The sequence below is a fragment of the Bidens hawaiensis genome, unplaced genomic scaffold (assembly GCF_021521415.1).
Source record: "Bidens hawaiensis isolate Kalapana, Puna unplaced genomic scaffold, B.hawaiensis_p1.1 tig00010256_1, whole genome shotgun sequence".
Taxonomy (NCBI): Eukaryota; Viridiplantae; Streptophyta; class Magnoliopsida; order Asterales; family Asteraceae; genus Bidens; species Bidens hawaiensis.
In genome coordinates, this window is record NW_027491777.1 from 142229 (window position 1) to 155619 (window position 13391).

General features: G+C 34.1%; 1 protein-coding gene across 1 annotated transcript; it reads right to left on the reverse strand.

Moving 5' to 3' along the window:
- Positions 1–666: 666 nt before the first annotated feature.
- LOC143534665 (putative glutamyl endopeptidase, chloroplastic) lies at positions 667–8123 on the reverse strand. Its single transcript, XM_077029101.1, has 15 exons — positions 7829–8123; positions 6266–6473; positions 6069–6179; positions 5887–5932; positions 5634–5737; positions 4742–5245; positions 4509–4637; positions 4147–4443; positions 3611–4069; positions 3434–3499; positions 3298–3358; positions 1743–1892; positions 1532–1669; positions 1120–1421; positions 667–914 (listed from the first exon to the last, which is right to left on the reverse strand). Coding segments are annotated over exons 1-15 (2871 nt in total). The 3' UTR covers positions 667–913.
- Between the last annotated feature and the right edge of the window lie 5268 nt (positions 8124–13391).

The following is a 13391-nucleotide window of genomic DNA, read 5'->3' on the forward strand; positions in this document are numbered from 1 at the left end:
GGGCGACAACACCGCCCCCTGTGCGATATTGGGGCAATTTCAGGGGAGGCGACATACTTTTGTTGCCAGTTTGTGTGATGAAGACTGCTGACATGGCAATAAAGTATTTGGGGTGGGGCAATTTGTGGGCTACAACACCACCCCTTGGGCTACATATCGCTCATTGGCCACGTGTCAAAATCCCTCCAATTTTATAGCTCTCTGCTACACATAGTCTAATATAGTAGAATGACATGTTTAGTAGCCAATACAGCTTTCAAAACATTGGTGTTTATACGTTAAAACAAAACAATCGGATTCCTGATTATAAATTAACATAAAGTCCGATGTATGTTGAAAAGTAAAAATATTCTTTACATCAAAATATATTTTATCAACAAAAAATTATTTCGTTAGTTTCTATGCATTTTGACGTGTTATAAACGGAATAACCATTGTTACATTACTTTCAAGCAGTTATAGCCTTTTTTTTCAGTTATAGCAAGTAAATGCATATGGTAACAAATTAAAAGTTTGTGAAATTAAACAGTCAAAAGCAATTGGAAAACAATTTATTCTTGCATTTTGGTATATGACAGAAAAGACTTTATTGTTTGAACTTTGGAATCCAAAGAAGTTTAAAATTCAAAGATTTGAAAACCCCAAAAGGTAACAAATTAAAAAAAAAATCACCAAAATGAATTCCATTTTTCTCCATATAAGAATTTCACATATTGACAATTTCAATTATTGCACAGAATTTATATCTGATTGCCATATTGGTTTTGTTTTTATTCCAAGACTAAAATGCAGCCTTCCCTTCATCTTTAAATTGTACAGCATCAGCCAATCATGTTTTCTCAGGAGCTGAGGTGGCGCACCCGAACTTCTGGCAACAAGTTTCTTCAGAAAAACTCGTTGCTCAAATAGTAGATCTGAAATACGATAATATTAAAAAAGATAGTTAGCAAACTACGCGACTAAAACAAGAGGACATACTCACATACAGGAATATAGGATACAGCTAGCACATTTGTATATATATAAAGGCGAAAAATAACACGAGTTGGGTAACTAATAACTTTTAAAAGGGTTAAAGTCAACGAACACAATTGCACGATAGGTAAAATCAGAAAGTACCAAAGTGATGATCTTGTGTTAAAATGTAGACGGTCAAGTCCAATATCTTCCAGCTCAGCAACCGCTCCACCACCAGAAGCAACAACTTTATCCTCAGAGCCTTCAGTTCCTATGGTTTCATCATTTTTTGATGCAATATCTTCGGAAGGTTTTGAAACACAAAACTTCTGTAGCCACCTGTCAGTCTCCCAAAGGACATGCATTATGCTCTCCCGTGACTGATAGCCATGGCTCTCAAATGGTAGGATGACTAGGCGAGAGAGGGCCCCATGCCCCTTCAAAGCGTTGTAGAAACGATCCGACTGCATCAGCATCATAATGATAATAAGCCAATATCACATGTCACAAAGAAAACATAACTTCGTAGAAAAGATAATAAAAGCGTTTTGGAATAATGTGCTAATTTTCTCACCTGCATTGTTAATGTTCCTGAATTATTGTCTTCTTCTCCATGAATAAGCAAAATGGGCTTCTTAATCTTATTGGCAGACATAAAAGGACTCATCTTGATGTAAGTAGCAGTAGCTTCCCACAGCGTTCTATCCTCATTCTAATGAGGATACTTAAATCCATAAATACATTATCCATATACAAACATTAATACAACAAAAACAAAATGTTACCTGAAACCCGAAAGGTGTCAGTGTTCTATTATAAGCTCCTGATCGAGCAATTCCACAACAGAAAAGATGAGGGGCATGTGCCAGAAGATTTGCAGTCATGAACGCCCCATAAGAATGTCCCCCGATAGCAATTTTGTCTGGATGAGCCACCTTCAGTATTTGCAAAAAAAATATCACCAATTAAAGAGATCCCAAATTACAGGTGGCAAGATTGGCGGGTCACTGATAATGGGACGTACTTTTTGTTTGGGACGAAATGGGTTGTCTAGTGCATTAAAAATGATTTACGAAAACCTTATTATGCCAGTGATATAGTTAACTTTAAGACGATTTATCTGGTTTTATGCATCAAATATACACTTTCAACAACTTTTGACCTGTTTAAACCAATCAGCCATTTTCTAACTAGTTACTTCAGCCAAGCTGCTCGTGAGTAGGGGTGTTCAAAAAGCTCGCGGCTCGCTCGAAGATAGCTCGGCTCGAAAAAGCTCGATTCTAAATGAGCTCGGCTCGACTCGGCTTGATTTCTGAACGAGCCGAGCTCGAGCCAGGGTCAGCTCGACTCGTGGCTCGGTTTTGGCTCGACTCATTAGCTCGGCTTGTTGGCTCGTTTAGATTAAACCCTAAATTTTAATATCTATATATAATAATATCATACGTATACATATGTCACTCGATACCTAAAACCTTATAAAAGAATAACGAAAATAAAACATATAAAGTTCTAGTTATTATTTTTTATAATATGTATGTTAAAATTATATTTTTTTATCTTTTATATATCAAAATTTGTAAAATAAGAAATTAAAAAATTAATAAATAAAAATAAAAAAATTCAAAAAAATTAAAGAAGACTGGCTCGACGAGCTCGAGCTTTAAACGAGCCGAGCTCGAGCTTGATTTTTCAGCTCGATAAAAAAATGAGCCGAGCTCGAGCCAGCTCGATTAAGCTCGAGCTCGAGCACACTCTGGCTCGGCTCGACTCGGCTCGTTTACAGCCCTACTCGTGAGCTACGCAAGATCGGCTCGCTATAATTTTGAATCGAGTTAAGCTTAAACGAGCTCGAACTTGAGCCCAAAATAAGCTTGTTTAATAGCCTGAGCGAAAGCTGCACTAATCGAGCTCAAGCTGGCTCAGGAGCCTAAACAAGCCTATTATTCTAAACTTTTATTCAATTTATTAAATATATATTTATATAATAACTATTATATAAAACTTTTGATAAAAATAACTAAATAATATGTATTATGTTATATATATAATTTAGAATTTAAATATCTAGAAAATAATATAAATTAATAAAAATAATAAACTAGCCGAGCAGGAGCCCAGCTCAAACTTAAAAAACAACTCACGCGTCACGCTCGAGCTGTAGAAATAGAGCTCGAAACGAACTGGGCACAAGCTCTCATAAATTAAACGAACAGTAGAGCCCGGGCTCTGCGCAGCTCGTTTACACGCCTACTTGTTTTATATTACCAGTTTAGATAAACCATAGCCCAAATCAAGCCACTCAAACCAAACGCGCAGGAAAAAAAAAAGAATAGAATTTACCCCACGGCGGATAACTTCCTCCACTGCAGCTTCTGCACTCCCAACAAGTTGCTCAACATAACTGTTCACCAATAAATTCAAAAAAAAGTTGGTCACCATACTGCAAGAAACAGTCACAAAAACTACAAAAGGTTACCTGTCATTTGCTTCTTCCTTGCCCTCACCAATGATAGGAATTGTTGGCCCGGATAATATAGCAAATCTGCAAAAGTTACTGGAATCATTAAAAGTACTCAAATAATAATGGAAAAGTAGAATACCAAGTAACAAAACTTAGGATATATCGTTTTAAAAAACAAATATATAGACATACTTCCTTGCCAACCAAAGCAGTGGTGATGTGGAACCAATGCCAGGAAACTCATTAGGGGACCCACGAACTTGACCCGCTGCTTCTTTATTTTTGAACTCTCCAGGATAAGACCAGACCAAACATGGTAACGGGCCATCTCGTGACGGGTCATAGCCAGGTGGCAGGTACAAAGTTGCAGTTAACTGAACCCCATCTTGTCTTTGGTATCGTATCATTTCCTTTTGTAATGATGCCAATTGAGGGTAAGGGTGTGGGAAGTTTGTAATTTGACATGATTTCTTATTGGGCCATTGTTGCAAATAATACTGAGTGTTTTCGGTCTTTGACTCTTTCGAAGTCAACACTCTTAACTCATTCACCTTCAAGTCTCCTTCAGTTTGGTCAGACATTAAAGCGACAACACTCTCATAATATTTCTCCTTGTCACTGTGCCATATTCTTTCTTTATCTCCCGTGTCTCTGAAACAAATTGAGCCAAATTAAAAAAAGAGAATATATAATTTAGGGTTTATTACGTCAAAATGTAAATAACTTACATGTCAAAGAGATCCAGAAAAGGTATGTTTCCTTCAGGGGTAGCACCTCTTCCATTAAGTAACAAATATGTTCCTTCTTTATCTTCCTTCTTTAATTTAGCAATAACATAAGTACCAGCTGGCGTTCTCCTCAACATGGGAGAACCAGGGTCAGAGTACACATCTTCAGATGATCTATCAAACAGTAAGCGCGGGTCCTGGTGGGAACCAGGGGCAACCAACCACGTCCTAACACGTCGTGTTTTGTACCAAGATTCATATACTAGTGCAAGTGAATCATCACACCAGCTAATTCCTCTGCAAAAAGTTCAAAACGTTATATAGTTACTGTGTGTTTGTGTGTGATTTAATTTAATACCTACCCATAACGAAGATCAAGTTTAAAAAACACATTTGGCTTTTCATCTTCAAGGGCATCAGCAGCTTGTGTGTAGACTATGTCACGAGGAGAAACTTCTACTTTAGCATCACCGCCGTCTTGTGTCTCCACCCTTTAATCAATATGCTTAGTTATAAAAACAACCTAAATTAAACGATAATATTATTATTATTATTGTTGTTATTATTATTATTATTAAAAAAAAAGTATACATACCAGCAGAGATCTGAAGGCTTATCGGTCCTCCAGTTTAAAGACCGCATGCCTTTTCTAACACTATTAAATGCAATTGGAATATCCTCAGCAACAGGCAAATCACAAAGTGTCCTCAAAAACTTTCCATCAGCCGACCACAAATCAATTTTTTTAGGAAATCTGCCGCTTGGCACATTAAAAGAAAACGGTCTATGAATTTGACTAAGTAAAATATATTTGTGATCAGGAGATGGATTTAGTGATGTGTATATAGATGGTTCTCCAAATAACTTCTCTGTCCCGTCTAAAGACACCAAAACAAGCTGTGATGTGGCATAATATTCAAATAAATCTTCATCATATTCATCTTTGAGTAAATCTTGGTAGGTACGGGCTTGAACAATGCTTTTCTGTTCGTTTGATTGAATTTTAGGACCCGAGGGGACTAATGGTTTCTTTGGTGGGCTTCCTCTAGATGCTGGGATTGTACAAACTAAGAGAGTTGAATCATTCACCCATACGTAACTGAAAGTCAAGAAAAGTATTGTTAGCAAGAGTAGTTATTTGTTTCTAAATTGTTTAATTTCAAACATGAAAATTATAAGTGGCAAGTTCAGCCCATTTATAATACAAGTGGCTGATTTTGGTCATGTCCTATCTTCCAGCGTCAAACTGTTTAAAATTTTACTGAAAAGAATATGGGTCATACAGTTTGAAAGTCATTTGAAGCGTATTCAAGTACATAAAAACTCTCAAACCATGAGATTATGAGTCAGATAATTATTGTAATTATGATGTATTAGCAATTTAGTTATTTAATATTTCAAAGAAAAAAACAAAAAAGGTGCGTGCGGGCCGGCCCATTACCCGACCCGCCAATTTTGCCACTTCTGCAAAAAAAAATGGTCCATACTTGTCAAAAACTGCATTAAGAAACACATCTGGTGACTGAAACAAGGGCTTAGCTTGTCCTGCTTCCACATCAGCAACCCATACTCTAAGCTTACAATCATCCTCCTGTTTCATTCAATTCTTCAGATGGTTAGGTCCGTTAGGATATATTAAGCAAACTTTGTTCAAAAAGTTGTAGATAAGTGGATGACAAATCATGACACTAGAACATCTTTCTATAATGTTTTCAAAATTAGTCATGTTTTGATTATTACCTGGTCTTGCCGAATGCTGAAGGCCAAATGCTTGCCATCTTTTGACCTTGTTAAACATAAATAAACTACATTAACTAGGAAAAAAAACTGATCTTAGATCCTAACAAAAAAGATGCTCAATTGATTCTTTGCAATTTTATGTAGTTTGCCCTGAAAGGAAAGATCAAAGATGATGGAATTACCAGGTAACAAAATTGATCTTAGAACCTTCTGGAAAGCCATGTACCAATTTTTCTGGGCCCAATGTACCGTCATCCTTTAAATCATGGATTCCAATACCAGTATAAAATGACCTGTAATGAAACAAGAATTTTTATTCAATTGAATTCACATCAACCCACATTTAGAGAATCAAAGTATGGTTATACTAGTGACTCACATCCTACTACGAGTATTAGATCTGCCATCAATACGAATGCCTGCAAGCTTGTCCTCTGGTTTTGCCAATTCTGATATTGGAGGTAAGGATCTTCGTTTTAGGAACAGAATTTTATCCCTTTTAGGAGAAAATGATAAAGCTGGAAGTGGTGGTGCATCAACAATATCTCTAATTTCTGATGGAGGAAGACGATATCCACTGTTTAACTCTGATCACACCACGTTTACAATAAGAAAGAGACTGTTAGTATATTAAAAACTCAAGCTTGTCTATTGTGAATATAATTCAAGCATATATAAACCAACATATTCATGTAAAAATAAGCCGATGATGAACTCAACAATCAATTGCCAACGTAAAGTTAGGAATGCGTGTAATTTGGTCTAGAAACTACATCCAACAAGGCATGAAACTTTGACAGAATTAATTTTTGACTTTGGTTGCAAGCTAATATGGATTTATATCCAAGTAAATATAATGTCAACATCTTTCCGTTTAAGGGGTGTTTGGGATTGCTTATTAAAATTGTTTATTTGCTTATAATGTTTAAACAGAAATAAGCAGTTTTGAGTGTTCTGATACAGGTAAACCGCTAATTTGAGGGTGAAATAAGCAGTCTGGAAGTTGCTTATTCAAACTGTTTATCTAGTTTTGAATATTCAATAAGAGGAATTTTGACATGGTGTACAATTTGGCCTCTACTCTGAATATAGTTCAACAATCAGTTGCCAATGTAAAGTTCAGACTGTGTGCAATTTGGTCTAGAAACTATAACCAACTGCCTACACAAGGTGTGGAACTTCGAGAGAATCTACTTTTATCTTTAGATGCAAGAGAAATTGATTTTATCCAGGTAAATTTGGGATTCCTTATTATAACTGTTTATTTGCTTATGGTGTTTTGTAGTGGTTTGTACTTTGTAGGGGTGAGCAATAACCTAACTGAATACCGACGAGACCGAACTGAAATTAACCATTAACCGAAAATCGGTTATCGGTTATTTTTTGTACTCTTGATTAACCGAAATTAACTGAATCGAACCAAACCATTCATATTTTCATATATTTCTAGCTTTTATACCTCCATTTCATGTATTTCATGTTTTATACCACCATTTCATGTATATATATCTCCATTTCATGTATTTATACCTTCATTTCATGTATCTATGCATCCATTTTATGTATTTCTATGTCAAAATTTTAGCCAAAATTTGCTTTCAGTTATCAATAGAAATTAACCGAATAAACCTAACCGATTAACCGAAAACCGACTGGTTAATTTGGTTGAGACTAATAACCGAACCGTGCTAATAAATAGCTCTGAGTGTTTGGGTAGAAGCAAACTGCTAATTTGAGAGTGAAATAAGCAGTTCAGCTTACTCAAACTGTTTATCTTAACTCTGATCAACAAAACCGATGAACAAATTGCATAATCAGTCAGTCAATAATCAATTCAATTGGACAACAAGTGATATCAAATGTTAACTGAACTCAACAGCAATTCAATTCAATTCGTACGAATACAGAAGCTACTAAGAGAAATTAAATAAATAAAAGCTACCGTCATCATCTTCATATGCGGCAGCAGCAGCTAATGATCCATCAACAGCAGCTGCTGCGTCTTCAGTGGCGACTGAAGCAACAGGTACGAGACTGTGTAACCATGAGGTAGACATGGATTGAAGAAGAAAACGGTTAGGGTTATGTGTTCTTAATGATGAAATACGACAGCGTTTTGAAAGAAGAAAAGGGGAAGAAGAATAATAATAATAATAAGATGGAGGGAGAAGAAGAAAAGGAGATGAAGTGAGAGAGAATCTTCGGTGAGACAAGATTACTTTGTGTAATGATCGCATCACGATTATTATTATTATTATTATTATTATTATTATTATTATTATTATTATTATTGTTTGGTGGGTTTGATAAGTAATAAGGCGTCCAATCCGATCAAATGCAATGCGGGAGTTTTAAAAAAAGGATAAATAGAGTAACTAACCATGTGCTCATAAGTCATAATCATATGATGATGAAAAACATACAGTATATTGTTATTGTGAGCAAAAACGGTTTTATGTAGGGGTCATGGCGTCATGCAATTGGAGTATCGGTACGCCACCTCGATTGTTACATGAGTCATGAGACGACGTATGCGTCGTATCATATGAGTTTTATGAGATGATGAAATATGGTCATGCTGATCGTATTCGTATGCACAGTGACAGGTTCATGATTTTTTTCCAGTTGATTAACTGTTTTTACATGTTCCAATTTTGTAGAACCGGACATAAAAGTTTTTCAGTTGATTCGACGGTTTGGGTGGGGTCAGCTATTGTTTATCACATTATAAAAGTACGATACAATGATAAACAACACATCGTCTTTAGAAATTAAATATAATTACAAACAAGGCTCGTGTTTTTAGGAATGACAACGGGTCCGATTTCAGAAGAGTTTAGGTATTATTAGAGTCTATCCCATACCCCACGCAAAACTCATCACGTATTTGTCGTGCGGGTATACTCGCGGGTTCCGGGTTTACCTGTTAATTTATTAAAAATGTCTTTTTGTATGCCCGGTTCAAAACCCATAGGGTGTCTATCAAGTTTAGACAAATTATAACTAGTTTGCTTTTCACTAAACTAGTATATCAAGGTATGAGGACAAACTTCCTCTTCAACATAATGGTTAAGCTTCAACATAGTACCTCCCATGGATTCAAATCCAAATTTTATGTGGAACCTTCCTCATATACAAGGATGGATGAACTTAACAGCTTTAATGTGATGTTATAAAAAGTACATGACTAACAGAAAAATACATGAAAACTATTAAAGACGTGGCCAACCTAGTTGTTTTCATACTGCAGTGAACGTTGTAGTAATATGTGGGGACAAAAAAAAGAAGAAGAAGAAAACATTGAAATAAGGAATTGAAACTGGGTTCTCATAATTGATTGGCATGTGTTTGCTACTTAACTACAATTTCAGTTTATTTATGGTTTCACTCGGAATTTATATATGAGTTCATTCTCATATTTTATATAAAGGTTATATATGAATTTTGAAACTCAGTTGGTTCCTGTGAACCCGCACACGTCCATGTAGATCCGCCCCCGCATATGCATAAACTTTTTGTCAGCCATACAGGTCGAATGATTTGACCATTATATGAATGCGAATGCATATAGCCCATATGACCATTTTCACCATGCCATACGATACGTATGGATGATATGGGCCATATGGCCCATATGACGTGTTATTGACATCTAGTTTGTCACTCGTGTTTTTAGTTGTCTCTTATGTAGAACTCTAGTAATTGTATTAAGTATATATATGCCTTTATTTGCAAATCATACGAATGGTTGTTTTTCTCCTTGTCATATGACGTATATAGTCATTTTCACCATGTCATACGATACGTATAGATAATATAGTTTGTATGATACGTCAGTAACGAGCATTAGCAAGGGACGCATGGGAGCATATTTTTCATTTATTTTTTGAGACCATCACCAATAGTCACATCATCCGTCCTTTTGTTTTGGGCCAATTTCACATATTTCTTTATAAATATTGAAAATATCATATATAACCATGTAAAATAAAAAATATCATATATATCCCAATTCATTAATAACAATTTATAAATGACAATATTACACTAGTTCAATTAGATGCAATAAATGGTTTATATTGTAGACCATTCGTTGCGATAAACCTTTGAAGAATTTTCAATTTTAAAGAGGTAACGAGATTGTCATCAAAGATGATAAACGTCGATCGAAATTAAAATAATAACAAACGCTATAATAGACATTGTGTAACAGAATGTGTAGAATGGTGCATTTGTTAAAAGATGGGCACACATAATGGTTAAAATTTAGAAAAGTAAGGGTAAAATGATAATATAAATTGTTATTAATAATTGAGACATATATAATATTTTAACTATTTTGTAAAAACATATATGATATTTTAATTTTACATGAGTATATATGATATATATAATGTTTGTAATGATATATAGGGTAAAGATAAAATACAAATAGAGACAAAAATAAGAAGTGTAAGAAGGATTTGTAACCACATAAAAAACCTCTTTAAAAATAATAAAAAAATCATAAATCAAATATAAAGAAAAACCGGAAAAATTAAAAGAACTAAAATGTTCCCGCCATCAGTCCTGTTCAAATAAAATTACAAAATATATAAAAAAAATCGACGAAAAGACACAACGCCGAGATCAAAGACATAATGACGAAAATGAACAAAATACACAATTTTTAACTAAAAAAAACAATAAATTGTGATGTGCTTGAAGTAATCAAATAATTATTAACTAAAAATAAGCTAATCTAGACACTAAGTAATAAATCTAGACTCTTAACTTAACTAAAACTACTAACCGACAAGTGAACCGGTCGACTCTAGTACAGCTAAGTAAGTTCGGATATCGAACCCACGAGACTCTTTAAATTACGTATATTAACTAATTAGACTCGACTTACTGACACGACTATTTAATTATTATTATAAAAGGGGGGTTTGAACTAAATAATAATAAACTATAAAATAAACACTAACTAATTGAATAATAATAAACTATAATGATTACTCAAACCTAATTAATTATTATATTATCAAACTTAAACCTAATTAAATAAAATATAATAAACTATTAGAAAACTTGGATTAATTCAGATGATTAGATTAACTACCCAGGTCGGAATCCCCAAAGTTACGGTTATTAATTAAATGGAAAACTCAAGTTATAGAACTGGGATCGTAAAATAAACCTTTGACAGAATACCCGAACAGGACCCTTGAACTTCAAGAAGACACCTATGGATTTCTAACAAGTTTTAAGACTCACCAGTTTTATATTAAACTTCCTTACGGTTATTTAATCGCCTATGTCTAAGTATCTTTTATGACGAAAACCTACCTTACAACGCGGAATTCAAAAGATAGCAAACATAAAATCTATAACGAAAACGAAAATCCAAATAAAATCAAACCGAACTAAGGTTCATCACGACCTAGGTAGCTTATAAAGTTTAGCCTAGCATATTAAAATCTAAATCAAACAAAGTAAATAATAACGAAAACATGGTGAAATAATAAAGAACGAAAGATTATAGGCGATAAAACCCGTATTCTTCGATCTTAAACGCCTAGCTCTTCATCGGATGTCCTCTTGCCTTCAAAATCACCACAAGACTCGAAAATATCCTTCAAAGAACTCCAAAATCGGCTGGCTGCTTAAGGTTATTGTCAGGTTTAAGTTAAATGCGTTTAAATAGAGAAAACTAGGCCCGACAAGAAGCAAAAACGAAATAACTCTAGCCCAGATGTGCCTAGGCGCCGCGCCTAGGCCTTTTTGCCTTTCCCCTAGGCCCGGCGCGGCGTGCTCTTCTATGGGGGGCGGTCAGACCGGCCCGGTCTGACCGGTTCTCTGTCCGGTTCCTTCCTGATGCGTTTCGGATCTCCGTTTCGGCTCATTTTAGCTCGTTTTTCGCCCTTTTTCATCACGATCAAACCCCAGAACCTACGAAACATAAAAACGTTAGTAGTATACAAATCTCGACTAAAAACGAACAAAAACTATTAAAATATTAATTAAAATATACACGAGAAACATAAATATTTAGCATTATATCAAATTGCAAAATATAATACAATGACGAACAAAATATAGCACATTATTGAGTATTATTACAAAATATAAAGAAAAAAAGATTTAATGTCAAAAGGAAAAAAAACACAATAAATGACGAAATAAACACGATAATAAACAAAATGATCTTTTTCACTTACCATTATGTCTTTTTATAATGAAAAAGACGATGAAAACATTTTTGTGTTTTTACTCTTTTTGTTTTTTATTTAATTTTGAGTTATAATTTTTATATTATTATAGAGGTTTTATGTGGCTACACATCCTTCTCATTCTTCTTATTTTTGTTCTCATTAATAAAATAACTTGACCGATTATACATATATATATATATATAATGAAATTATTTATTTTATTTTCTTTTATTTGTTGATCGTCCAATAAAATATTGGTTTTAGTGAAACAATTTTCCTTGTTTAAAGGAAAAGTTTAGTCATTTTTTTCATTTTTTGCTTTTCTAGTAGAGTAAAGTGTCATTTTCATCAAAATAATGCAAATATATTCTAAAAATTTTTATTTTTTTTATATGGATCATTCACGTTTTCCATTTCTTGCCAATTACATACAAATCACTAATCTTGTTAAATTTAATCGCTAAGTCAGGGGTACACATGTCTTTTCACTCTTTATTTATTATAATACTTATTTCAGTTAACTAAGGTTTCGTCACTGTGGTTTGTCCAATATGCGGTTTTAGTCCAATAGTTTCAAATTTGAAATTTTCTTCCCTGTGTTTTCATTTCACTTGCAATTAAATTTGAATTCACTAATCCCGTTATGTCTGATCGTTAAACCCATAAGTGCACCCTTCACGTGAGGGGCAGTTTTGTTCATTTTCTTTTACTTTTTCCCGAATACACCCCAGCCCCTCACGTGAGGGGCCTTGCGAATTAGGACAGAGGTTTATTTGGAGAGAAAAACGAAAAAACTAGTTGTCACGTGGGGGGCATGCAAATGGGTTAATGACCAGACTTAACGAGGTTAATAAATTCAAGTTTGAGAGCAAGTGAAATGAAACTACAAGGACGAAAATTGCAAACTTGAAACTGTTGTACTAAAACCGCATATTTGGACAAACCACAAGAACGAAAATTGCAGTTCACTAAAACAAGTATTATAATAAAGAAAAAGTGAAAAGGACATGTGATGTGCTAAAAGTAGTTATAAAATAAATAACTAAAATTATACTAATCTAGACACTAAGTAATACTCTAGACCCTTAAACTTAACTTAAACTACTAATCGACAAGTGAACCGGTCGACTCTAGTACAGCTAAGTAAGTCCGGATATCGAACCCACGAGACTCTTTTAATTACGTAAACTAGCTAAATTAGACTCAACTACAAGACACGACTATTTATTAATAATATTTGAGGGGGATTTAAACTAATTAATTAAAACTCTAATAATAACTAATGATTACTTTAATTAAACTATTAAT